This window comes from Leucoraja erinacea, chromosome 7 (assembly GCF_028641065.1).
Source record: "Leucoraja erinacea ecotype New England chromosome 7, Leri_hhj_1, whole genome shotgun sequence".
Lineage (NCBI taxonomy): Eukaryota > Metazoa > Chordata > Chondrichthyes > Rajiformes > Rajidae > Leucoraja > Leucoraja erinaceus.
In genome coordinates, this window is record NC_073383.1 from 14,166,266 (window position 1) to 14,192,437 (window position 26,172).

The following is a 26,172-nucleotide window of genomic DNA, read 5'->3' on the forward strand; positions in this document are numbered from 1 at the left end:
CCACAAATATTTTGAAGTACAAAATATTTTTTCACTTGCTGGTTACACACTATTACTGGAAATAAATAATGATCTCATTGCGAGGGAACATGAAAGGGGGAAAATAAATGTCCCCAAAATTACGAGTAAATCTAATTTCTCCTGAGTGCACTGAACATCTAACTTCAATGTTATCTTGCAACAAACTAACAATGTCCCATTTAACCTCTATCATGGCACGGATTGGATTATGTATCATACCTTCTTCTGAGCCCAACAGAAAAAGGTGGAATAAGGTCACGGAGGAAGGAACTAAATATGGCAATGTTACATTTTCTAAAGTAACGGAGTATTTGTGGGATTCTTGCTTATCGGCCATTTAATATTAGAATAAGATTGTTCCTACAGAAGTTTCTGTATTCTGCAGGGAATAAACAGCTCTGACTAGCTGAATACGCATCTCAGATCAAACCACAGACTCGTTCCTGAAACTGCCGATTCCTGCCACCGTGGTGGTCATTCAACTGATTGAAAGAGCATTCAATAGGTCACATCACTTTATTATTCACTCCCATCAACGTGATCATCCCATTTTCATTTCTCAGCTCCACCCATAGAGAAACACCGGATGGACCATCAGTAATGTCATCTCGGACTCCCGCTGCAATGTTCTCCACCATCAATAAAGCAACTACTCTTTTACCCTCACCTCCATCTCGCCCATTACACCTGTACCCTGGAACGTTAAGCTGCCAGTCCTGACCCTCCCTCAGTCAACTTCCGTAATGGCTATAATATCCCAGTCACATGCCCTTACCCGCCCAGCCTCTCACATTGAAATAAATGCAATTTAATGCAACAGTCCACCTTGCTCCTTGCAGTGCTCCTGCCTATCCCACCTATAGAACTTGCTGCATCGGATCCTGCCCCCCTGCCAACTAGTTTAAATTATCTCGAGAAGCATTAGAAAACCAACCCACCAGGGTATTCGTTCCAGCTTAGGTCCAACCCATCCCTATTGTATAAGTCACCTCTCCCCCAGAAGAGATTTCAGTGGTCCTAAATTATAAATCCCTGCCCCCTACTCCAACTCCTCAGCCACACAATCACCTGGCCTATCTTCTTGTTCTTACCCTCACTAGCATGTGGCACCAGAATCAGTCCAGAATTAACTACCCTCGCTTGCTAGTACAAATACGTCTTTAGTTTTATTGAGCATCGGCTTGTAGCTGAAAGAAATATTACCTCAGGGGGCTGCTCCTCAAAAATGTTCATAGCGCTTTGCAGTTTTCAAAACCTGATTTTTCGATACAGTTGCAATCTCACAAAAGATTGGCATACTGTTTTTTTTCCTGTTGTATTTTTTCCAATCCCATGATGTAAACAGCAACTTGTTTCAATGGGAAGCCACAGAAAATGGGACCCAAGCTACTTTTTTTGGTCAAACAAAACCAATAACAAATACTTGACATCTTACGATTGCTGTTTGAATAAAAGCAGTATAAGGGGGAAAGTGTACTTACCAAACTGATTGGTTAATCAAGGTACAGCCATAGATCCAGTCACTTGATTCCTATCAAGTCAAATGACAAAATGCATTTGAGATCATCGTATTTGAAATGGCTATGAAACAACGTTGTATATGTAGGTGAATCGAAACTGATGTTTTCAATATAACAGACTTTTAATAATGCTTTATGAATAACGCCCAGTGCTGCTGAGTTCTCTCCATTCAAGATGTGCAGCACATCTTTTCATGAGAGAAAATGTTAAATTTACAGTTGACTGTATGAGTAAAATATTTTAATATTTTGATCAAAAACAATGCAAACTTACCAGATTGGTGGTTCGGCAATATAAGTTACTGTAAAGTTCCTCCTCACTTGGAAGTGGTAAAATAAAATATGAAGCTTTGGGTAACCGTGCTGAAAACTGAAGCATATTTTAGCACATGATTTCAAAACTGTTAATTTGACAGAACAGGTTTAACTCGTTTTTAAGATGCAATATCTAGTACCTGCGGAGAGTTGTAAGTCCAGTCGTATGTATTAATTTCACTCCACGTTGCAGTTGAACCTAAAATAAATTCACTCATGAAATGCATTTTATATATTTGGATATATCATTAATTTTAAACAACACATCACATCAAACCTGGAAATGAGACAGAAGTCTCTGGATTATCTTCAGAATCTTTTTCTGAATAGGTGACAAAATGATGGTGAAGGACTTTCATTATCTTCTTTAGATCCATTGTTATCTTAAAAAAACAAACCTTCAATGTCACAGCCATTTTAAATGACAAAATCAACAATCCATTAGCAGTTTGTGACTACACAAGTCTAAATTATTCAGCATAACTTTATCACTGTACAAGTCACACAATAATAATTCAATTAACATCCAACAGAAACAAAGGTATTAAAAGTTGGTTCAAACACATTGTGCATTATTCACATCACTTTAGATCAGTGGTTCTTAACATTTTTGGCCCCACGCCCCCATCAGACATTCTTGTTCAGTATCGTGGCCCCCGAAACAAAAATTGAAAAAAAAACAGCCCGATTTATTAAAACATGTCTGCCAAAACTCAGTCAATGGGATGGTTGAAATTGCTTCACAGCCATCAGGCGATCAAAACGAGGACGAATGCTCATCCTTATGTCAGCATCGATCACAAGCCTATTGCGTGCCTTCGTTTTCAGTTACCATGGTTGAGAATCCGGCCTCACAACAATAGGTTGAGGGGGACTGGTCCAATAGGGTCAGGGCCCTCTTTGAAAGAACAGGACAGTCCTTCACTTTCAGCCAAAACGTGGCGAGCTCTTGTTCCATGAAGTCACTCTTGAGCTGCGCATCTTCATGAATTCGGTAAAATTCAACCTTCGCAGCCATGTCAGTATCGCTGATGGCACCGTCTTCAATGGAAATGAGTCAGATGATCCACTCATCACGAGAATGGTGGCCCAGTCCGGGGAAGTAATTTTCGATGGCTTCACTAATTGCTCGAAGGTGGGTTGAGATCACCTCATGGAAGTGACATTCAGCATCTGGCGTAGCATCCAGGAGATTCGTCATCTCAGGGAAGATAGTTGTGTCACCGTCCTGGACTCTTCTCTGGTAAAGGTGAATCTTCCTCCTGAATGCTGCCACTTTGTCATGAGCCGTGTGTAGCATTGGGAGGTTTCCTTGAAGTGACAGGTTCAAGGAATTCACCTCGGCGAAGAAATCAGCCAAGTAAGGAACCTTCTTCACGAACAGTTCATCCTGTATCGTTTCATGAAGCTGATTCTCCTTCTCGGTACACCCTCTCTCCAAGAACAGCACTATTTCCTCTCGAAGTTGAATCACACAATTGAGAACTTTATCATGTGAAAGCCAGCGCACCTCTGTGTGGAATATCAGAACAGAGAAATCGGCGCCCATTTCTTGCGCTCCCTCGGATGTGAGTCACAATCTTCACCACATCTGAAAGCACTTCTCAAAGACCAGGAGGGAGAGTCTTCATCGCTAAAGCATGGCGATGTATCATGCAGTGGGTGAAGGAGACATGGGGAGCGACATCCTTCACAAAGGCTTTGAAGCTGGATCTGCATCCGACCATGGAAGGTGCCCCATCTGTACACACCCCAACAAGTCGTTCCCAGCCAAGCTCATGTTTGATGAGGAAGGCTTCCTGCATTCTGAACACATCTTCTCCCCAAGTGGTAGTGGCCAGTGGCTCCGAGAACAGCCCTTCCCCGCCAGGTCGCTGTGACAAGACACCAAATGGATCTTCAGTTTGCTGGGCTTCATGCTCTCTTTGCTCGTTTGACCACGGATTTTTGAACAATGCGTGTGAAGCCGAACATGGTTCACAACACAAACGTTTTTTGTGCGTATATGTACGCGCATACGCGAACAAAATACTGTAAGCGGTATGTACCTTTCTTAGGTTCCTAAAAATGGGCTCAACAAATTGATACGTTATTTATGAATCCTTCATGACCCCTGGAAAAACCCCAAACAATCCTCATGGGGGTCACAACCCCCAGGTTAAGAATCGCTGCTTTAGATTGACTAGGAGTGACATGTTTTATTTTGTACAATCAAAAATTACTCAGTTGGCAACATGTAAGTCTTAAAAATCTTTTACACAAACTTGGTATAACTGACGGTATAATTGTGAATTGTCCCAAGTGTGTATAGAACTAGCATTCGTGTGTGGGTGGGTGGGGGGGGGGGGGGGGGGGGGGGGGGGGGGGGGGGGGGGGGAGATGGTGGTCGGCACGGACTCGGTGGGCTGGAGGGACTGTTTCCGCAGTGTATCTCCACACTAAACCAAAAATAAGAAATTGCAAGTCTTAGCTAATTCTGACATTTTTCCACAGCAAGAGTTTTGCAAACTTTTCATTGTCATGAAATCGCCAAATATATTAATTATGCTTGATGAAAACTTTGATACTGCAAACTAGGTGTTTTTATATGCTATTTAGCAGCATTGGGAATCAGAAGTGGCAATCTCTCCTCCAAGATTTATGACTAAATTGCACAATATTACTTCATATTACTTTCATTCCATATTATTCCGCATTTCTAACCACTGAACTATGGCTAGAGAGGACAAGAGACTTTATCTGCCATAGGATCCATTAACCAGGAAGTTCAAATAAAGGTCAAACGTGACAATATTAGAAATGCAGAGTTATCCAGATGTCACATCCAACATTCATCCCTGATCAAGAGTTATCAAAAACTGTCGCTCACTCCATGCTGGAGGAACATGTATCCACAGCTGTTATTTATCCATGCTGAATTCCCAACTCCAGTTCTGGCAGTTCCACACATTAATACAGAAAGTTAAAACCGAATGCAGAGAAAGATGTAAATAACTATAAAATATTCATATCAAAGATAAGACTAAGGATGACTTTGCTTTTTAAGAAAATATGTAATGACCAATTGCATTGATTGCATCTTGAGATGGTGTAATGTTACCTATGGATTAATTCTGGAATCGATTGCACAGTTGGGATGGTCTTTACATGTCACAAAGTTTTGGAGTTATTGATAGAATACACACAACAAATATCGAGTAAAACCGCCTGTGGCGGTGACTGCGGGTGCTCGGGAGGCCCCGACCACGGGTGAACATCTGGGAAGATCGGCGGGGAGGCTGGCTGGACTATGGTACCTTCCTCAACTTTGGTGCCACTGTGTTGTGTTGTGGTTATGTTGTGTCGTGGACTTCTGTGTTTGAGCTTTTTTTATTTTAATATGTTTTATTTATTTATTATTTATTTTGATGATACTTGACTGTAAGGAAAATTCATTTTGTTGTCTCTAATATGAGATAATGACAATAAATTGAATACAATACACACCTGATTAGTATTATGATCAACAAGATCAAAAAAGGCTCTAACAGTGGCTAGTACCAGCTCTTTGCACCTGAAAGTACAAACGATAATGATTAGAACTATAGTTAGCTTCCCTATCATAACTGAAGAACAAAGTTTGCAAAGAAAACTACCCATAGAGCTCAAAGTATTTTGAACTAAAAGATGGGTGGAGATGTCCAACACTAGAGGGCATAGATCTCAGGTGAGAGGGGGAAAGTTTAATGAAGATGTGTTGGTGCATGTTCTTTTCTCAGAGGGTGGTGGGGGCCTGGAATGCATTGCCAGGTGGAGGCAGATAACAGTGGCATTTAAGAGGCTTTTAGATAGGCAACTGGATGTGCAGGAAATAGGGATATGGATGATGTGCAGACAGATGGGATCAGTTCAACTAGACATCACGTTTGGCACGAACATCATGGGCCGTAGAACCTGTTCCTGTATTGTACTGTTCTATGTTCCATGTAGATACAAAAAACAGAGCAAAATTAATTACTGCAAATGGATTCAAACATTCACAGCTGGTTGAAGATAGACACAAAAAGCTGGAGTAACTCAGCGGGGACAGGCAGCATCTCTGGAGAGAAGGAATGAGTGATGTTTCGGGTCGAGATCCTTCTTCAGACTGGTAAGGGATAAGGGAAACAAGAGATATAGATGGTGATGTGGAGAGATAAAGAACAATGAATAAAAGATATGCAAAAAAGTAACAACGATAAAGGAAACAGGCCAATGTTAGCTGTTTGTAGGGTGAAAATGATAAGCTAGTGCAACTTGGGTGAGGGAGAGATGGAGAGAGCGAGGAAATGCCGGGGCGACCTGAAATGAGAGAAACAGATGACTACCATTGTTCGTTTTCTTCTGCTGAACACGAGAAAATAAATACAATTTGATAAACAGATCCAGAGAAATTTAAAAAAAAAATTGTTATCAAACATAATTGGACCATCAAGAATTGTAATATTATGGAGGCCTGAAAATATAGACCTGATTATCTTAGTAATTTGGAAAAGAATTCGCCATTGCTCTTTTAAAAAAAAGCCTTTTGCACAAATGTTTAGGATGGTTGGCGATAAGGCAATGGTTGGCACAGTGCACATGAGTATTTTCTTTATGCTTATAGGTTGTCTTCTCAGCTCATCTTTCCTTATACTTACCAAACTATGCAGAGATGATCAGTTGAGACCCATGCTCTTGGGACCGCCGACGTCTATGAAATAAAATTGGTCACATTTAGTCCTCTAAAGGTTTTATCAATCGTATTTCTAGATCTGCAACATTTCATATTCGTATTGGTGGAAATGTGCCAGCCTCAACAACAATCAGCACGGGAGCACCTCAAGGCTGCGTGCTCAGCCCCCTGCTGTACTCACTCTATACTCATGACTACGTAGCCGGTCATAGTGCGAACTCCATCATGAAGTTCGCTGACGACACCACTGTTGTGGGATGTATCACTGATGTGGACGAGTCAGAGTATAGAAGAGAGATCGACCGACTGACCAAATGGTGCCAGCACAATAACCTGGCCCTCAACACCAGCAAAACCAAGGAACTGATTGTGGACTTTGGAAGGGGTAGGAGGGGGACCCACAGTCCCGTTTATATCAACGGGTCGATGGTGGAAAGGGTCAAGAGCTTCAAATTCCTGGGCCTGCATATCTCTGAAGATCTTTCCTGGTCCGAGAAAACAGATGCAATTATAAAGAAAGCACATCAGCGCCTCTACTTCCTGAGAAGATTACGGAGAGTCGGTCTGTCAAGGAGGACGCTCTCTAACTTCTACAGGTGCACAGTAGAGAGCATGCTGACTGGTTGCATCGTGGCTTGGTTCGGCAACTTGAGCGCCCTGGAGCGGAAAAGACTACAAAAAGTTGTAAACACTGTCAGTCCATCATCGGCTCTGACCTCCCTTTCATTGAGTGGATCTATCGCAGTTGCTGCCTCAAAAAGACTGGCAGCATCATCAAGGACCCACACCATCCTGGCCACACACTCATCTCCCTGCTACCTTCAGGTAGAAGGTACAGGAGCCTGAAGACTGCAAAGACCAGGTTCAGGAATAGCTTCCGAAGAAACCGAAGATCTCGGAGAAATATTGCGTGGGCACAGGGTCTGTACAAACTCCATACAGACAGCACCCATAGTCAGGATCGAACCCGGGTCTCCGGCGCAGCAAGCGCTGTAAGGCAGAAACTATACAGCTGCACCACTGTGGCTGCCCTCTTGTTAATTAATTTAGTTAATTAATTGTTTATTAACTTGTAAGTAAATCTCAAGAAATTGTCTTTTCAACGGTAATAAAACAGAATTGCACCACATTATAATCATCTGACCGTGAAGAACATGTTCAATATACAAAGACATTAAAGAGCAGCTTGGTTACCTTTGTGCAAAATTAACACTAAACCATTTGTTTCTCATCAAAGGATAAATTTTATTTGTGTAATTAATTTAACTCATCGATAATCACAACAATAGACACAAGTGCTGGAGTAATGTAACGGGTCAAGTGGCATCTCTGGAGAACATGAATTGGTGATGTTTCGAGTCGGGACCCCTCTTCAGACTCTTCTATCACCTATCCATGTTCTCCAGAGATGCTACCGGACCCGTTGAGTTACTCCAGTATTTGCTTCTTATTTTGGTAAACCAACATCTGCAGTTCCTTTTATCTGCTGATCACAAGACTAAATTGAAAAGTAATAAATTGACCATTAGCATGGTTTTCCTTCAATTTCCCAATAAGAAAGGTTTTGAATTGTGAGCAATTTTGGGCAACATATCTGAGGAAGGATGTGCTGGCTCTGGAGAAGGTCTAGATGGGATTTACAAGAAGGATCCCAGGAATGAGTAGGTTCACCTATGATGAGGTTTTGTCGGCACTGGTCCTGTGCTCGCTGGAATTTAGAAGAATGAGGGGGGACTTCATTGAAACATAAAGAATAATGAAAGGCATGGAAATAGAGTGGATGTGGAAAGGATGTTTCCACTGGGGGTAGGGTCTAGAACTAGTCATAGTCTCAGAATTAAAGGATGTTCTTTGAGGAAAGAGATGAGAAGTTTCTTTAGTCAGAGGGTAGTGAATCTGTGGAATTCTTTGCCACAGAAGGCTGTGGAGGCTAAGTCAGTGGATATTTTTAAGGCAGAGATAGATAGATTCTTGATTAGTACAGGCGTCAGAGGTTATGGGGAGAAGGCAGGGGAATGGGGTTAGGAGGGAGAGTGATAGATCAGCCATGACTGAATGGCAGAGTAGACTTGATGGGCCGAATGGCCTAATTCTACTACTAATCCTTATGACATATATTTAGCAAAGCGTAATTCTTTGAAGGGGGTGGTGCTTGAAAATAAATAATTTAATTCTCCTAAGTACATTCTCCTTCAGTAATCACCCATGCAATACTTACTGAGAGTTTAAGCATTTCTGCTATTATAAATATCTTTTTTTTAAACTGACAAGCATCATTGATGTAAATTATCACAAATTTCTCATAATATTTATAGAAATAAAGAACTTCAGATGCTGGTTAATGCACAAAAGGACACAAAATGCAGGATTAACCCAGCATGTCAGACAGCATCCTTGGAGAACATGTATAGGTGACATTTCGTGACAAAACAGTAATCTATTATTTTCATGAAACTATCAGATACTTGAGGTAAGGTACTTCAAAAAAGCAGCAAAGTACACCCTCAAATAACTGCAGCGCCCACCAATGCCAAATAAAAGCAAGAAAACCGTATCATTTAAACTTAAGGTTCTGTATCATTCACACAAGGCATCAAACTGGCATTGTCCTCGTGCACTGGAGCACCTGAACAAACAACCTCTCAGTAAAAATGTTAGTGCCGTTAATACTACAGCTACGTGCAGACATTTGAAGAAAAAATCCTTCACATTACCACAACATTTAGAGTATTATTGTAAAGGCCGAGGCTTGGTACAATGGTCAGACCAGAGCGGACTTGATAATCTCGGAAACCGCCTCCCATTGAGAGGATGGTAATGTTTCTCAACGTTTCTTCATTGAGAATCCAGTGATTGTTCACAGTGGTGTAAAAGTCTATAAGAAAACATAAAGAAAGGTTTTTGTGTAATTATGACCATTTAACACTCTTGACTCTCCACGTTGTTTTTAAATATGAGAATAGATGTAAAGAGTTTCAGATAAACAGTTTCCCTGAAAAAGGAAGTTATATGCAGTGACATGTAATATCCGTGGCTCAATAAATTAGCACTTTTCTGTCTAAATTACATAATTAAGATTACATAATTACAAATTCTATTGATTCTGCACTTTACAGACTTACCTATGAGGTAGCTGTCCAGTATTAGGACTGGTGCAACATGAGGTGTAGCTTGAGTTATAATAAGACTGATCAGTGTAGATTTAAAGTTGGGTAAAGTGAATAGTGCTCTCGCGACAATGCCACCCATTGAATGGCCCACAATTGCAACATTGCTAGGTGCGCCTTTTTGACCCTAGGGATAGAAATAGATCAAAATTAAATTCAGAAACATTTGGGGTCAATGTCCATTGGGAAAAAAATCTAAGAAGAAGCCATTATGTTGGCTATCCACACTTAGTAATTTGTGTTACACTGGTCATAGTAATTTACAATTTTTAAATGAACCATACTTTTCAAAGCGAGTAAATGCAACCATAAAACGTCCATGCATTGTCAAGTACATAATGGTGTGTGAACATCACCAGCAATCAAGTCATTTGCAGCAACGTTCCTGCAATTTGATGACATTTGTATTTAAGGAAATGAAAGTTATTTTACTTCCATTCTCAATAACAAGGAAAAAATGAAAAATGCTCAAAGGTTTTTTTCGTTCAATTTAATGTTTTAAATTAAATCCACACACAATGACGAACTTTAACCAAAACAAACTAGAAGAGGAAGTACATGCGTTAGATACACAGCATAAGTAACTGCAACAGGAAGTTTGACTGCAAAGAAAGTTTGATTGTTGGGAGCAGGAAAGCACAATGAAAGTGCACTGCTACTGCAAAATAAAAAGTTGAATCATATTTCAAAACTAGTTCTCTGGACCTATTGAATGAATGGAATTTTCCAGGACGGGTAAACAATTACAACATCTGAAAACTTCTTATATTATAGATTAATTGGAGCGGAAAACAAATTTCAGTTGTCAGTAATCCAAAAAATATAAAGAGTGAATGTTTGAAGCATTCAGCAGGTCAAACAGTATCTGGAGGCAGTGAAACAATGTCAATGTTTCAAGTCCAGGTTGCTTCATCAGGACTAGACTAGGTTTCGGTTGCAGAGCTGGGGAGGCTGGGATCACTGGGATGCCTGTGATAAAGGTGCAGATCAAGGTTATCAAGGCGACAATTACTTTAAAAATCAGCAGAGAGAAAAATAAGAGAAAAATGAAACAAATTGAAAAACAAATAGAAAAATACAGCTGTATCAATGGAGCGAATTAAAGGAGGTGGGGTTGAGGGGTTCATTTCCTGTCAGTCTGCAAGGGCAATGCTAAGCTTCCAGTCTGCTGAAACTCAAATTGTCCATCCCTATCTCACTCTGGCCCCTCAGCCTTCGACCTCCGATAAGACCCAATGAAAGCTCGTGAAACAGCACCTCATCTTCCATCTGGTAACATTGGAGCCCTTGGACAATATTGATTTTAACTATTTCAGGTACAACCTTTCTCCCCACAGATGCAGCTGAACTGTTCTATTTCAATTTATTGCATTTTTCCCTTGTATCTCCAAATGACTTAAAAAGTTATTGTTTCCATGACAACTCGGGTCTGCACCCCATCACAGACATTCCCAGTGTTTTCTTCCCATCTCCTTCCCTGTAAACATTTGTCTTCTCCCTTAAAGCCCTGTCCCACGGTACGAGTTCATTCCAAGAGCTCTCCCGATATTCAAAAAAATCTAACTCATGGTAAGCACGGAGAATGAACGTAGCGGGTACGTCGGAGCTCGGGGACGTCTCTTAGCGGCTCGTAATGCTAACGGCAGGTACTCGGGAAGACTCACTAACGGCAGGTAAGCACGGGAAGACTCATGAAGATTTTTCAACATGCTGAAAAATGTCCACGAGAGCCCCGAGTACCGACGAGTGGCCATTACCGTAAACCTCCGAGTTCGAATCAGGGCAAACTCGGGAGGGCTCTTGGAATGAACTCGTACCGTGGGACAGGGCTATTACAGTTCTAATGAAAGGTCCTGAACCTGGATAGTCAACTGTTTCTCTGCCAGCTGATGCTTCTTAACCTGTTGAATGTTTCTACTGTTCTATTCTCATTTTTCCCCATGTCTTATTCTGATGCCATGCATACATATTACAGACTGAAAACCCTTTTCTGCCAAACTATCTAATAATTAACTGCACGGCAAATCATGTTACTGCTTATCTTAAAAGAAAAATAACTGTAAAGCCAATTCTCCCAAGTTCAACAAACAAAATAGATGTCACAAGAATAACAAAGTCCATGTTTTGTGATCAGAAAGGTGAATAAAATTCAGCCGTGCACAAGGAAAACTACAAAATCAATGGCTTTTAATTCAGCACCCAATGTCAAAAGAATTCAAGACGGTGATTGTTATAGTTTCCACAGTTCGTTCAGTCAGCTCAAAGAAATGCATTCTACGTAGAAAGAGTTCAAACAATAGAAGCAGGGTGGCCACGGTGATGCAGCGGTAGAGTTGCTGCCTTACAGTTCTTGCAGCGCCGGAGACCCGGGTTCGATCCCGACTATGGGTGCTGTCCGTATAGAGTTTGTACGTTCTCCCTGTGACCGTGTGGGTTTTCTACAAAATCTTCGGTTTCCTCCCACACTGCAAAGACGTACAGGTTTGTAGGTTAGCAGATAAAGAACTGCTGATGCTGGTTTAAATCGAAGGTAGACACAAAATGCTGGAGTAACTCAGCGGGACAGGCTACATCTCTGGAGAGAAGGAATGAATGACGTTCTGAAGAAGGGTTTCGACCCAAAACATCACCCATTCCTTCTCTCCAAAGATGCTGTCGGTCCCGCTGAGTTACTCCAGCATTTGTGTCTACCTCAGGTTTGTAGGTTAATTGGCTTGGTGTATGTGTAAATTGTTCCTAGTTTGTGTAGGATAGTGTTAATGTGCGGGGATCACTGGTTGGTGCGAACTCTGTGGGCCGAAGGGTCTGTTTCCGCACTGTACTCTAAACTAAAAACGAAACGATATCAAAATACATTTGCTTTAGAACAGAACTTTATCAACCTAAAACAAAACTAACATAAGCTAAAAGGATAAAGTTGCTGCTTTGGGAACAATTGGCAAATTGTACTAGTTGGATCAAACTTCTAGATTCCAGTAAAATTGAATCAAATATAACCAGAAAGTTAAAATCCTACAAGCCCCAACTGTGAATAAAATGGATGTGTTTCTATCCATTAAAAGGTACACTCTGAAGATTAGAAGAGTGATATTTTTTAGACTTGCGAGTCATCAATATAACAAAGGAAATGTGTCAACATCAAAATGTAATACAGGTGCACAACCTTTTATCCGGAGTTCCGGAAACCGAAAAACTCCGAAAACCGGCCATTTTTTCCAGATGTCGTCTGCGCACCAAAGCTCGCGTTTGGCGCCAAACTTGACCCGAAACGACCCACGGTCAACCCAGGTCTGTACTACTGTAGCGGCTGCCTCCTCCCCGGAGACCGGGAGACGCTTAAACATCTGTAAATCATTGCTTAAATGTTAGTCAGTTAGTTTGGAGGGCTTTTATGTGAAGGGGGTGTTGAAGGGGTAAACTTTAATTCTTAGTCCCCTACCTGGTCGGAGAGGCGGGGAGCAGTCAATGCCTTACCGGGTCGCCCTGCAGTAAGCTCCGCAGCGCTGTGGCTGGTGGGGCTGCGGGCGGTGCCGGTTGTAGCTCCGACCCCGGCAACTCTACCCCTGGCTGCGAGGCGCTCCAAATCCAGCGCGGCCCGCGGCCGGACGCCCTAGCTCCGCGAATGTCAGGAATCGGCGGCGTCGCAGCGCTGGGATACCAGCGGGGAGCGGGCAATGCCTTACCGGGTCGCCGTGCGGCAAGCTCCGGAGCGCTGTGGCCGCCGACTCCCAACATTCGCGGACGTCGCTGAATTTGGAGCCGCGCAGCCAGGGGTAGAGTTGCCAGGGTCGGAGCTCCAACCGGCGCCGCCCGCAGCCCCACCGGCCACAGCCGGACGGAGCCCCCAGCTCCGCGAGGTTGGGAGTCGCCGACCAGGTAGGGGACTAAGAATTAAAGTTTCCCCCTTCACCCCTACTCCACCACCACCACATAAAATCCCTCCAAACTAACTGACTAACATTTATGCAATGATTCTCCCGGTCTCCGGGGAGGAGGCAGCTGCTCCAGACTTTTCAAGCCGCCCGCGCTACCTAGCTAATCTACGCTAAAAATCTTCCATTCGGAAATCCGAAAATGTCCGAAATCCGACAAGTGTCTGGTCCCAAGGCTTTCGGATAAAAGGTTGTGCACCTGTACTCCATTTGGTGAAGAACAAACAGAAATACGCCACCTTCAGGGAGCACTGACTGACTTTAGATACACAGCATGGAAACAGGGCGTTCGGCCCACAGTCTGTGCTGACCAGCGATCAGTATACTTGCACTATCCAACACACTAGGGACAATTTACAATTTACAGAAGCCAATTAACCTACAAACCTTTGTGTTTTAGGAGTGTGGGAAGAAACCAGAGCATCCGGAGAAAACCTACATGGTCACAGGGGTAGCATGCAACTTCTGTACAGACCAGCACCCGTAGTCAGGGTGGAACTCAGGTCTCTGCCGTAGTAAGGCAGCAACTCTACCCGCTGCGCCACTGTGCTGCCTCACTGGCCATGGAAGAAATCCAACAAGCAAGAGATAATAGGGCCACTAACATGGTCAATTGGTTTCTGGAGACTGCAAGCTCAGGGTTATCCTTGATTTCATCCTCTTCTATTGGTCATTAGCAAAGAATCCCGAGTGAAATGGAGACACAAGGAACTACAAATGTGGGAATTATCTGTGGAACACAAAGTGCTGGAGTAACTCTGGCTGACATGTTGAGTTACACCAGGACTTTGTCCTCAATCACAAGTGAAAGATTATCTCTCAATGTTCTCCTGTTCGAGGTCCAATCTTTGGTCCCCTTTCATTCTCATCTGCATGCCGAAGGAAACAGCATCAGCTTCCTTGCATATGACAATGACAGCTGGCTTTACTTCATCAAAGCTACCCTCTGAGGAATCAGCATCCCACATCCTAGACTGATGAGCAGAAAAGACGTGGGTTTTCCCTGGGTGCTCTGGTTTCCTCCCACACTCCAAAGACGTACAGGTTTGTAGGTTGATTGGTTTTGTAATATAGGGTCGGCATGGGTATTGTTAATTCGTAGTGCAGTGGAGTGGGGTCGCTATGTAGTTACAGGCAGTCGAGGGCAGCCGTAGGCAATCTCGTTTGCTGACCAGGCATTTTGATTGGCTCATTGAAGTTTTCAGGACCCAGGAAGACCTACCGGTAGGTTAAATGCCCACTAAACTTTATTATACTTCTTTAATGTGTCTGTGTGTGTGCGTGTGTGTGGTCGGGGCTAGCAGACAGTTAATGCAAAAACAGGGACCAGTCTTCAAAATAAATACTGCCAGCAGAATACACCTGAAGTTCTTGAGATAGTGGAGTACACCTTCCAGTGGCTTTCTGAATACATCCAAAAAACATGAGGGGATAGATCCACTTAGTGAGACAAATGCTGTTATAGAGTCAGCAAAGGGTGGCCTCACTTGGACGAGCCAACATCAGCAAATATGTACGGCCACAGAACAGACAACATGACGCACAGTAGTTTTGATTAGGGACAGGAGCCAGGACAATTGTATGAACTATATCAGGATCAGCCAGTTAATGCAAATATGAACAAGTATTCAAAAAAACACTTGTTCACAGTGTAACACCCACTGGTACTTTTAAGGACATTGGGTTTGGGACATTCTGATTCTTCACTGTTGTAACTATGCAGAGGAAAACAAGAACTTAATGATTAGTTTAATCAGCTTTCATTGAGAATCTAAGGTTGGGATTGGTAAAGGTATTAATTGGCTTTCGTCTAGTTAACACATATTATGCCACTTAATGCATAGCTCAAGACACAAAGGGCACAAAGTGCTGGAGTTACTCAGCAGAACAGGTAGTATCCTTGGAAAATATGGATGGATGACTTTTCGGGTTGGGACCTGCGACTCAAAACATAATTTCTCCATGTTCGCCAGAGATGTTGCCTGACCCGCTGAGTTACTCCTGCACTTTGGGTCCTTTTCTCCAAGCCAGCATCTGCAGTTCCTTGTTTCTAGCTCAAGACACTTTGTTTTGTCAATTAATATCCAGAAAGTCAATCCTCAGCACTGTAATGATGATACAGAGTCAGAGTTAAACAGCACAGAAACAGGTGCCAGAGCCCTTAGTCCATGCCAATCCAAATACCAGAGCTAGTCCCCTTTGCCTGCATTTAGCCCGTATCCAACCAACTTTATCTATCCCTGTACTGATCAAAGTTCTTTCAATGTTGTAATTGTACCCACATCTTTCACTTCCTCTGGCATGTTCCATGTACCCACCACCATCTATATGTAAGATTTGCTTCTCATGTCTCCTGTAAATCTTTTCCCTCTCACCTTTAGACAATGCCCCCTAATTCAAGACTCCCCTACATCAAGAAAATACTGTAGTAGTGCACCTTATCCACGTTTGTCGTGATTTTTCTAACTCTGCAAGGTCACCCCTCAGTCTCATAGCCTCCAGAGAAAAAAAAATCCCAGTTTATCCAATGTCTCCCGCCAACTCAAGCCCAACATCCTTGTGAATCTTTTCTGCATAGTCTCAGGCTTAATCCCACCCCTCCTATAGTGTGGTGACCAGGTGTGGCCACACCATGGTCCTGGATAGCTATATCATAACATCCCAACACTTGTGCTCAATGCACTGTCCGATAAAGGCAAGCACGCCATACATCTTCTTCACCACCTCATGGTTATCGAGTGATACAGTGTGGAAACAGGCCCTTCCGCCCAACTTTCCCACACCGGCCAACAATGTCCCAGCTACACCAGTCCCACTTGCCTGGGCTTGGTCCATATCCCTCCAAACTTGTTCTATTCATGTACCTATCTAACTGATTCTTAAACGATGGGATAATCCCAGTCTCAACTATCTCCTCTGGCAGCTTGTTCCATACACCCACCACCCTTTGTGTGAAAATGTTACCCCTCGGATTCCTATTAAATCTTTTCCCCTTCACCTTGAACCTATGTCCTCTGGTCCTCGATTCCTGCGCAAAAGACTGTGCATGTACCCAATCTATTCCTCTCATGATTTTGTATACTTCTCTAAGATCTCCCCTCATCCTCCTGCGCTCCATGGAATAGAGACCCAACCTACTCAGCCATGATAAACCAGAGACTGCCAGCGCATCCTCTCGAGACACGGGTGAACTGCAAGGAGCAACCTGAGAACGCCACCGACCCCTCCTGGACTGAGCTGCCGGGACAACCACAAGATCACCCGCACTATCGCACATGCTCCCTGATGGGGTGAGGGGCCCCATACAGACCTGGACATCTTACCACTGTAAATAAAATATATCACGTGAGTTCATCCTACTGTAAGTGTCAGTGTGGTCACTACCGAACCCGGCATCATCCCCAACACAATTCCCTCTGTTTGACAAAGTTGCCCCTCTGTTTCCTGGTAAATATTTCCCCTCTCACCTTATAGTTCCAAATTCCCTTATTATAGTCTGGTTTGCATTAACTCCATCTATTCCTCGTGGTTTTATACATCTCTATAAGATCACTCCTCAGTCTCCTGCACTCCAAGAAATAAAGTCCAAGCCTGCCCAATCTCTCCCTATAGCCAAGGGCATCGAATCCTGGCAACATCCTCTGAAATCTTCTCTGTAATCTTTGCAGCTTAATAGCATCTTCCCCAAAGAAGAGTGACCAAAATTAAACACGATATTCCAAGTGCAGCCTCACCAACACGTTAGTCCTGAATTCTCCTTACCTCACTTTTAAAGCCTCACACTTACCAGTAGTCCCTTCACTTGTTAAAACATCTCCCAATCAAAAATAAGACATTTTGGGTGTCTTGGGTTTGTCTGCTCAGAATCCTACTTCCATCCAATGGTGCTTAAATCTTCAAAGGAATTAAGATTTGCTCCCTCTGTAAATATGTAATTCTACAAAGTTACCTGTCAGAATCCAAAATGTTGAAGTAAGTAATTATACCCATTGAAGCTGCAGTCTCACTTATTATCTTTCCGTTTAAAATGTATCAACCTTTACTATACTGCACACTGTGGCTCAAAGAGAGATAAGTTCTGCAGAATGCCTGCTCATGCTGAATAAAGACCTTTCACTTCTACCATCCAGCCTCTATCTGTCTAATTCAGTCACAGCACCCTTATGGAGTAGCAGTAGACATACTAGCCTGGTAGACACGAGCCTGAACAGCATCTTGCGAACCATTACTGGAATCCTTCAACCTACTGCAGTCGAGCAGCTCCCTATACTTGCAGGCATTCTGCCTACAGGGATCTGAAGGCAAGCAGCAACTTGACACTATCTCATCGTGCCATAGACCCAGATCACCTCCTCCATCGGGCTAACAGCAGAGAGCAGAGGCCACCCTGACTGAAGTCTTGTCACCCCTTTGCTCCACATGGAAAACAACTCCTATCATCCATCCAGCCAACTGAGACAAAAGCTCACTGGATAGCCACCAAGTGGTCATAGGAGTGGAAGGCAACATCATCTCCATTGCACAGCTACATCTCTTCACCAGATGAAAGCTGTCCAGGGTCTGACCTCCCCAGAAGAGCATGGGTGAAGCTCAACAGACTTGGTACTGGAGTTGGGCGTTTCAATGCCGGCATGTGGAGATGGGGGCTCCACCAGAGCCCAGCCTGTGGATGCGGAGCAGAACAACAGACAGCCAAACAATGTCATCTCTGGGTGCCCGCTCTACCACCCACCAAATGGAGCTCAGGGCCTGGCAGACATTGACGCAGAGACAACAACCTGGCTGCTAAACACCCGGCTTGAGATCTAACTATTTATTTGGTTAATGTTTCATTCGCAAGAAGAAGAAGACAGCAACCCCCATCATAAATTCAATTCCATAGCTACATCAAGGGACTATAAAATAGTTGACGAACAAAAAGTAGATACTTTTCATTGACATATTCACTGCTGCATTTATTTTTTAATTAAGCATTATTTATCCTATAATTCACCATCGTTTATAACATAGGCACTGATTCCACATTCTTCTAACATGGTTTAGCATTTAAAGGGCATTGTACAACTTTTTTTGTGAGTTTTTGGAAGATAATTTTACAAACAAATCTATTTCTACAAACTCGATTAGAAGGTTATTGTGTGGTTTATAGACTCATTCGCTTTTACATCTCGCTCTTCCAATCTCTCATCTTCTCAACCATATGATTCGGAATAACCTAACATTAATTTCAATATTGTTCAATTTGTCTGAAAAGTGTGTTGCAATTCCCCTTCTTTGCAACTTTTCCTTTCATTTCCACTCCTCTTTGTTTCTTGGGTACTCAAAAGAAAACAACTGACAAGGAAGACAAATGTTCTCAAAACTGGGGAAAGGACTAGTTCTTGATACAAAGCTTTACAAGACTGTAGAACTAACGTGGTGCATACAACCGTATATCTACACTGTGAGATTGTAAACACATTAGAAATTTAGTATGAAGTTTTTAGCGAGTCGAGACGGTAGTCGTTTTCCCAAACGAGGCAAGCCCAGAAAACGCGCAAAAACAAAACCCCTCCCCACAGTCACATGACCGAGGTAGTCGACCGCAGGGTTCGACTACCCACAAGCACCAGCAGGTGCTGCTACAGGGTCCCTCCCCAGAACCCGAGGTACGGAACCGAGCGGAGACCTATATGGAACAACCAGAATGGGTGGTCAACGAAGGCGGGACGTGCGTAACATTGTGGGCCGGCGAAACAAGGACAGGCGCAGGCAAAGGACAGAAAGAACGGGGGCAGAGGAACAGGCGTACTCAGTATGGGCGGGACGTACGGTGGACGACCTCTACGTCTCGGCGCAGCCACGACCACCACGTGGGCTGGTTTGAGACGGCCGATGGAGATGAACTCCTCCTGGCCTCCCATGTCCACCGTGAACTTGGCGACTCCGGCTCGCAGCACCCGGAATGGCCCTTCATATACCCGTTGTAATGGCGAGCGGTGCGCGTCCCTGCGGATGAAAACATAGGCACATTGTCGTAACACCACGGGCACATGCATCGCTGACGAACCGTGCATGGAAGTGGGAACAGGGGCCAACGTGCTAGCGGTCGAAAGCGCTGTAGTTGCATTCTGGAGCCCGCAGCTGATGAGCGGCCGTCGACGAGCTGCTCCAGAACACCTCCTACAGCATCCGAGGCGTCCACGGTGAGCGCAGTAGGGGCGGAAGCGCGCAGATGCATCAGCATGGTCGCGTTGGCCGGGGCTGCCTTGGCATCCTAGAAAGCCACGTCCGCCTCAGCGGACAATGCAAGGTACCGCGGTTTACCTGCCAGGCACCGGAACAGGGGACGCATGATGGCAGCAGCTGCCGGCACGAAACGGTGATAAAAATTCACCATGCAGACAAACTCCTGTAGTCCCTTCACGGTGAGTAGCCTGGGGAACTGCCGGATGGCCTCGACCTTCGCGGGGAGCGTGGTAGCGCCTTGTGGGGTAACGCTGTGCCCCAGGAAGGAAATGGAGCGGAGGCCAAACTGGCATTTCGCGGGGTTAATGACGAGACCGTGTTCGCGGAGATGCTGAAACAAAGACCGGAGGTGGGTGACGTGCTCCGCTTGCGAGGCGCTGGCGAGGAGAATGTCATCCAAATAAATGAACACGAACGGCAGACCCCATCCGACCTGGTCCATCAGCCGCTGGAATGCCTGTGTGGCGTTCGAAGCCATTCGAACAGGCCGAACAGGGTGATCGTGGTGGTTTTCGGGACGTCGTCTGAACCCACGGGGATTTGGTTGTAACATCGGACGAGGTCAACCTTGGAAAAGAATGCGGCGCCTTCGAGGTGGGAGGAGAAGTCCTGAATATGAGGCACTGGGTAGCGGTCCGCTGTGGTCATTGCGTTCAGGCGCCAGTAATCCCCGCATGGTCTTCACCCCCAGATGCTTTTGGGCCGGCGGGAGGCGGCGCGCTCGGGCATGCACCGGAGGGCCCTCAGTGGGGATGTGATGTACGACCCCGTGTTTAGGAACCACCCCGCTGAAACGGGGTGTAAGGAGCTCAGGGAACTCTGGGAGCAGAGCAGCGTAAGGACCATCGACTTCGGCGACGGTGTTGAGCTGCTGGTCAGGTAGGGGCGGGGTCCGCATTGCAGATGAACCAATGGCGGAGTCATGCAACCGCCCCGTAAATGTACGACGAGGGAGAAAGCGCGGAGAAAGTCGGTTCCCAAAAGCGGCTGAGCGACTTCCGCCACAATAAACGTCCACTCGTACGGGCGGGAGTCAAAAGTAAGTGCAAAGGTTTGCGTACCGTACGTTTGAATGGTGCTCCCGTTAACGGCAGTGTGCACGGGGCTCCTTTTACCAGCACTAGTGTCGCGCCGGGTTGGAGGGAGGATGCCGACGATTGCACCGGAGTCCACTAGGAAACGGCGGCCGCTCAACAGACGATCGGCCGAGGCATTTCCATGAAATGTACAGGGTTGGCGGCAACGTCGAGCCTCTGCGCCATAGAGGTGATAGTAACACCAACGGTGCCTACCACGAGTCCCGAGTCACTGTTGTGGCACCGCGCTGGTGTTCGTGGGCGGGGCCTCGCTGTGGTCCCGCTGAGGCGAAGGGCACGCTGGTGCAGACATGCGGTTAATGGCCCCGCCATCTTGATGTTTCGTCAGACAGAGTTCGTCGGTCTGTTCGGCGAGCTGCAGCGGGTCGGCGAAATCCGCACCTGCCAGCATGAGGTAGACATCATCCGCCATTTTTCGAGGAATGCCCGCTCGAATAGCAGGCACGGGCGATGGCCATCCATTAACGCGAGCATCTCGGCCATGAGGACCAACGGCTTGCGATCTCACAAACCGTCCACGCGTAGAATGCGGGCGGCGCGGTCCCGGCGGCTGAGCCCAAAAGCGAGCAATCGGAGGGCCTTGAGGCCGTCGTACTTGGCAGTCACAGGTGGGTTCAGCAGAAAAGGCAGCAGACGGGGGGCTGACTGCTGAGTCAGGGCTCCCACCACAAGAAAATATTTAGTCTCGTCCGCGAAATATTTTGCGGACGAGGTGAAACTGCACTTCCACATGTGCAAGCCACACTTGTAGCTGCTCAGGCCAAAACACCGGCAGTTTGAGGCCAACGGCGCTCTGATGGGAGTCGGGAACGGCAACGGGAGCTAACTCGTCCTGCATCTCGGCGTCCAATTTCCATTTGGGCGGGTCAGGGTCACCAATTTAGCGAGTCGAGACGGTAGTTGTTTTCCCAAGCGAGCTTTATTGTCAAAGCAGTGAAAACAATGCAGATCAAACAACAACTAACACAAAATGATCTTACCACAATGGTGGTCGAAGTAATGAATGGGACTAGCCCAGAAAATGCGCAAAAACAAAACCCCTCCCCACAGTCACATGACTGAGGTAGCCGACCGCAGGGTTCGACTACCCACAGGCACCAGCAGGTGCCGCTACAAAGTATCAAATATGGAAATCCATAACAAAACCCTTGCTTAAATATTACTACATTGCGAAATTGCTTCCTGACATGGATTCCATCACAAAAACAGTTATTATCAAATGTTCAAACCTGATATTAAAATAATTGAGGCTGATCTTCTGTCCTGATCTAAAGCTAATGCTGGTACTTAGTGCTATTCCAAAGCAAGTCCCATTTCCCCAAAATAAACTGCTCACAGAATACAACAAGACAAGCAACATCTGTGGAGGCAAAGAAACGCCCAACATTTCAGGTTGAGACCTTTAGTTCTGATCTGAAGAGAACAGTTTAAATTCTACCAGGCTGTTATAATTAACACTACATTTTGCCTGAAATAGAAAATGGCATTCGAAGCAAAAACTGTTAAAAAAAAGTTACTAATAAAGTAAGATATATTTGTTAATACATTTAACTATTTTTGAACTTTAGATTACTAAGATAATCAAAATACTTCTCAGAAAACAGCACAATTCAGAGGCAAGGCATTTTTAATGAGGAATGCCACCATCATGAGCAGTTGGTAAAAAGTTGTAAAGGCAGCATTAAAGCGGAAACTATGTATTAAAGCGGTAACTATGCATTAATATCCAAGAAAGGCAACATGCCGACTCAAGTCACCTGGTTAACATGGGAATTAAGTCCCACTCAATCTTGCAGTTGTCCACGTATCTGGGTAGTAAATTCTGCCTTGCTAACACAATTCAAAGCCTAATTGCAAAGATATTGCTGGGCTGAAATAAGCGTTCAATATTCTGAAGGTGACAAATCATTTCCGCTGGTCATTAAGATGCTAGCAAAAGAGTACAAATTTATGATAAAACAAATTCATGTAAAACTCAGGGGTGGGGTGTCACTGGAGTGTGATATTGGTTAATTGCAGTTTCAGAAGACTGGATAATAATGAAATGCCAGACTAATTTTTATTTGTCTGAACTTTCTTTTCAAAAGAATGCCTATATTAAATTAGCATCAAAGATTTCTCCATCATTTTCATTGACCCACACACACTTGAGTGGTTAGGGTATGAATTCTCAGCCATACAACAATACTAAAGCAGGATTTATAAATATTTTTAAAAGGTAATTAGCTGTTTGAAACTTTAAAATATTAAATATAATGTTAAGTACACAGGAGCATGGAGAACCCAGGTTGTTTAGGTACGGAGCAGTATCTACATGAATTTGATGGTCTTGCAACCTAATGGAAGGAACAACAGATGCTGGTTTAAACCGAAGATGGACACAAAATGCTGGAGTAACTCAGCGAGACAGGCAGCATCTCTGGAGAGAAGGAATGGGTGACATTTTGGATCGGAACAAGGGTCTCGACCTGAAACATCACCCATTCCTTCTCTCCAGAGATGCTGAGTCCAACTGAGTTACTCCAGCATCTGGTGTCTATCTTTGGTCTTGCAGCCTATATCTGTGCCTAGCAATTCAATTATCAACATGACTAACAGTAAGAAACAAGATTGAAATAAGTTACAGCAAGAAATACTGTTGCACTCATTGAAATATTTTGAAAGCAACTCTTGTTGCTCTCTTACCTTGTAACTTTTAAGAATGACCTTTATACATGCATGCACAAACTCAGTTTGTTTTTCAAGGCTTCCACCGTAGAGTGCCACAAGCTCCTCGTTAAAATCAATGCTGTAAAAATCAAAGTGGAACTTATTGTGTATATTCTCAGCTTTCCTCAATGCAACAGAGCCCAGGGAACGAACTGTAAAACAAGACCAAAAGATAAATGATTAGTAACAATTCAAATGATGTATGTGTATTAACAAAATGAAATGCTTAGCCTGCATTAGCTATACCATGAAATATAATGTTGTGATACGGAACCATAGAATTGTTATGGCACAAAAAAAGACAATTTTGTCTATAAAATTTACTCCAGCTCCTTGTCAAATAATCCTGTCAGTCACATTCCTCTTGCTCTTGCCTATAGCCCGAGAAAATAGAGCTACAAGTGGAGGTTAATTTGACTGTGTAGTGTGTGAATGCAAAATGGGAATAACAGAGAACTAGTGTGAACTGGTGATCGATGTTGGCGTGGACTCAATGAGCTGAAGGGTCTGATTTCATGCTATATCTTTTAATCAATCATTCAAAAACAGAACCTGTTCTTCACAAGTTCACACTCATGGAGTAGAATTAGGCCATTCGGCCCATCAAATCTACTCCACCATTCAATCGTGGCTGATCTATGCCTCCTAATCCCATTTTCCTGCCTTCTCTCCATAACCTTCGACACCCGTTCTTATCAAAAATGTGTCTATCTCTGCCTTAATAATATCCACTGATGACCTGCACATCCTCTGTGGCAGTGAGTTCCACCGATTAACTACCTCTAACTAAAGAAGTTCCTCCTCACCTCCTTTCTCAAAGAGCGCCCTTTAATTCTGAGGCTATGACCTCTGGTCCGAAACTCTCCCACCAGTGGAAACATCCTTTCCACATCTACTACTATCTATGCCTTTCATTATTAAACCATATAACCATATAACAATTACAGCACGGAAACAGGCCATCTCGACCCTTCTAGTCCGTGCCGAACACATAATCTCCCCTAGTCCCATATACCTGCGCTCAGACCATAACCCTCCATTCCCTTCCCATCCATATAACTATCCAATTTATTTTTAAATGATAAAAACGAACCTGCCTCCACCACCTTCACTGGAAGCTCATTCCACACAGCTACCACTATCTGAGTATAGAAGTTCCCCCTCATGTTACCCCTAAACTTCAGTCCTATAATTCTCGTCAACTCTGTCTATCCCTCTCATCATTTTAAAAACCTCTATCAAGTCCCCCCTTAACCTTCTGCGCTCCAAAGAATAAAGCCCTAACTTGTTCAACCTTTCTCTGTAACTTAGTTGCTGAAACCCAGGCAACATTCTAGTAAATCTCCTCTGTACTCTCTCTATTTTGTTGACATTATTATTTAAGTTCAATGAGGTCCCCCTCAACCTAAACTCCAGCGAGTGCAGGCCCAGTGCTGTCAAACGCTCATCATATGCTAACCCACTCATTCCTGGAATCATTCTTGTAAACCTCCTCTGGGCCCTCTCCAGAGCCAGTACATCCTTGGGACCCAAATCTGCTCACAGTACTCTAAATGCGGTCTGACCTGCACCTTATAGAGCCTCAGCATTACATCTCTTAACAGGACAGTCCATATATGAATAGTGTCAATGATTAGTAAAATGTATGCATCCTCATGGGAATTTAATTTAAAGAAGATGGGACAGTGCAACACAGGAACAAGATCTGCGGCCCACAATGTCTGTGCCAAACATGATGCCAAGGTAAACCAATCTCATATGCCTGCACATGATCTATATATCTCTCCATTCCCTGCATGTCCCCGTGCCACCATTGTATCTGCGTCCACCGCCACTCCTGGCAGTGTGTTTCAGTCACCCACTCTGTAAAAAACATGCCCCACACACCTCATTTAAACTTTGCCCCTCTTCCTTAAAGCTATGCCCTTGAGTCTTTGACATTTCCACCCTGGGAAAAAGGTTCTGTCTGTCTATGCTGTCCATTATCTCATGTAACTATTCAACTATTGTGAGGGCATCAATTAATTGTTTACCATCATCCTTCCTGGCACTGATTTGCAAGAACTATCTCACGTGTAAAAAGGCCTTTCCTCATATTCCCTTGTATCTCTTCCCCAAAATATTAAATCTGTGTTAATAATCCTTGAATTATGCCTTAAATGGGAACAAAATCTCTCTGTTTACAATAAGGCCATAGGAAATATTAGTTGGATATAAGTCAGCCATTCGGCACCTTGAGCCTGCAGATAGTGGCACTGACACATGGCGAGAGAATGGATCGACTGGGCTTATATTCACTGGAATTTAGAAGGATGAGAGGCTGTCTTAGAGAAACATATAAAATTCTTAAGGGATTGGACAGGCTAGATGCAGGAAAAATGTTCCCGATGTTGGGGGAATCCAGAACCGGGGTCGCACTTTAAGAATAAGGGGTTGGCCATTTAGGACTGAGATGAGGAAAAACATTTTCACCCAGAGAGTTGTGAATCT

At 44.1% G+C, this 26,172-nt stretch overlaps 1 protein-coding gene across 2 annotated transcripts in view; it reads right to left on the reverse strand.

The window, feature by feature from the left end:
• The window catches only part of pgap1 (post-GPI attachment to proteins inositol deacylase 1), a 154,362-nt gene that overhangs the window by 119,239 nt on the left and 8,951 nt on the right, over positions 1–26,172 (reverse strand). For both annotated transcript variants that reach the window (XM_055637794.1, XM_055637795.1), the window contains exons 3-11: positions 23,659–23,834; positions 9,672–9,843; positions 9,264–9,424; positions 6,515–6,567; positions 5,343–5,409; positions 2,134–2,239; positions 1,997–2,055; positions 1,816–1,911; positions 1,503–1,552 (exon numbers count right to left, since the gene is read on the reverse strand). In XM_055637794.1, the coding sequence (XP_055493769.1) occupies positions 1,503–1,552; positions 1,816–1,911; positions 1,997–2,055; positions 2,134–2,239; positions 5,343–5,409; positions 6,515–6,567; positions 9,264–9,424; positions 9,672–9,843; positions 23,659–23,834 (940 nt within the window). The remainder of the gene's footprint in view (positions 1–1,502; positions 1,553–1,815; positions 1,912–1,996; positions 2,056–2,133; positions 2,240–5,342; positions 5,410–6,514; positions 6,568–9,263; positions 9,425–9,671; positions 9,844–23,658; positions 23,835–26,172) is intronic.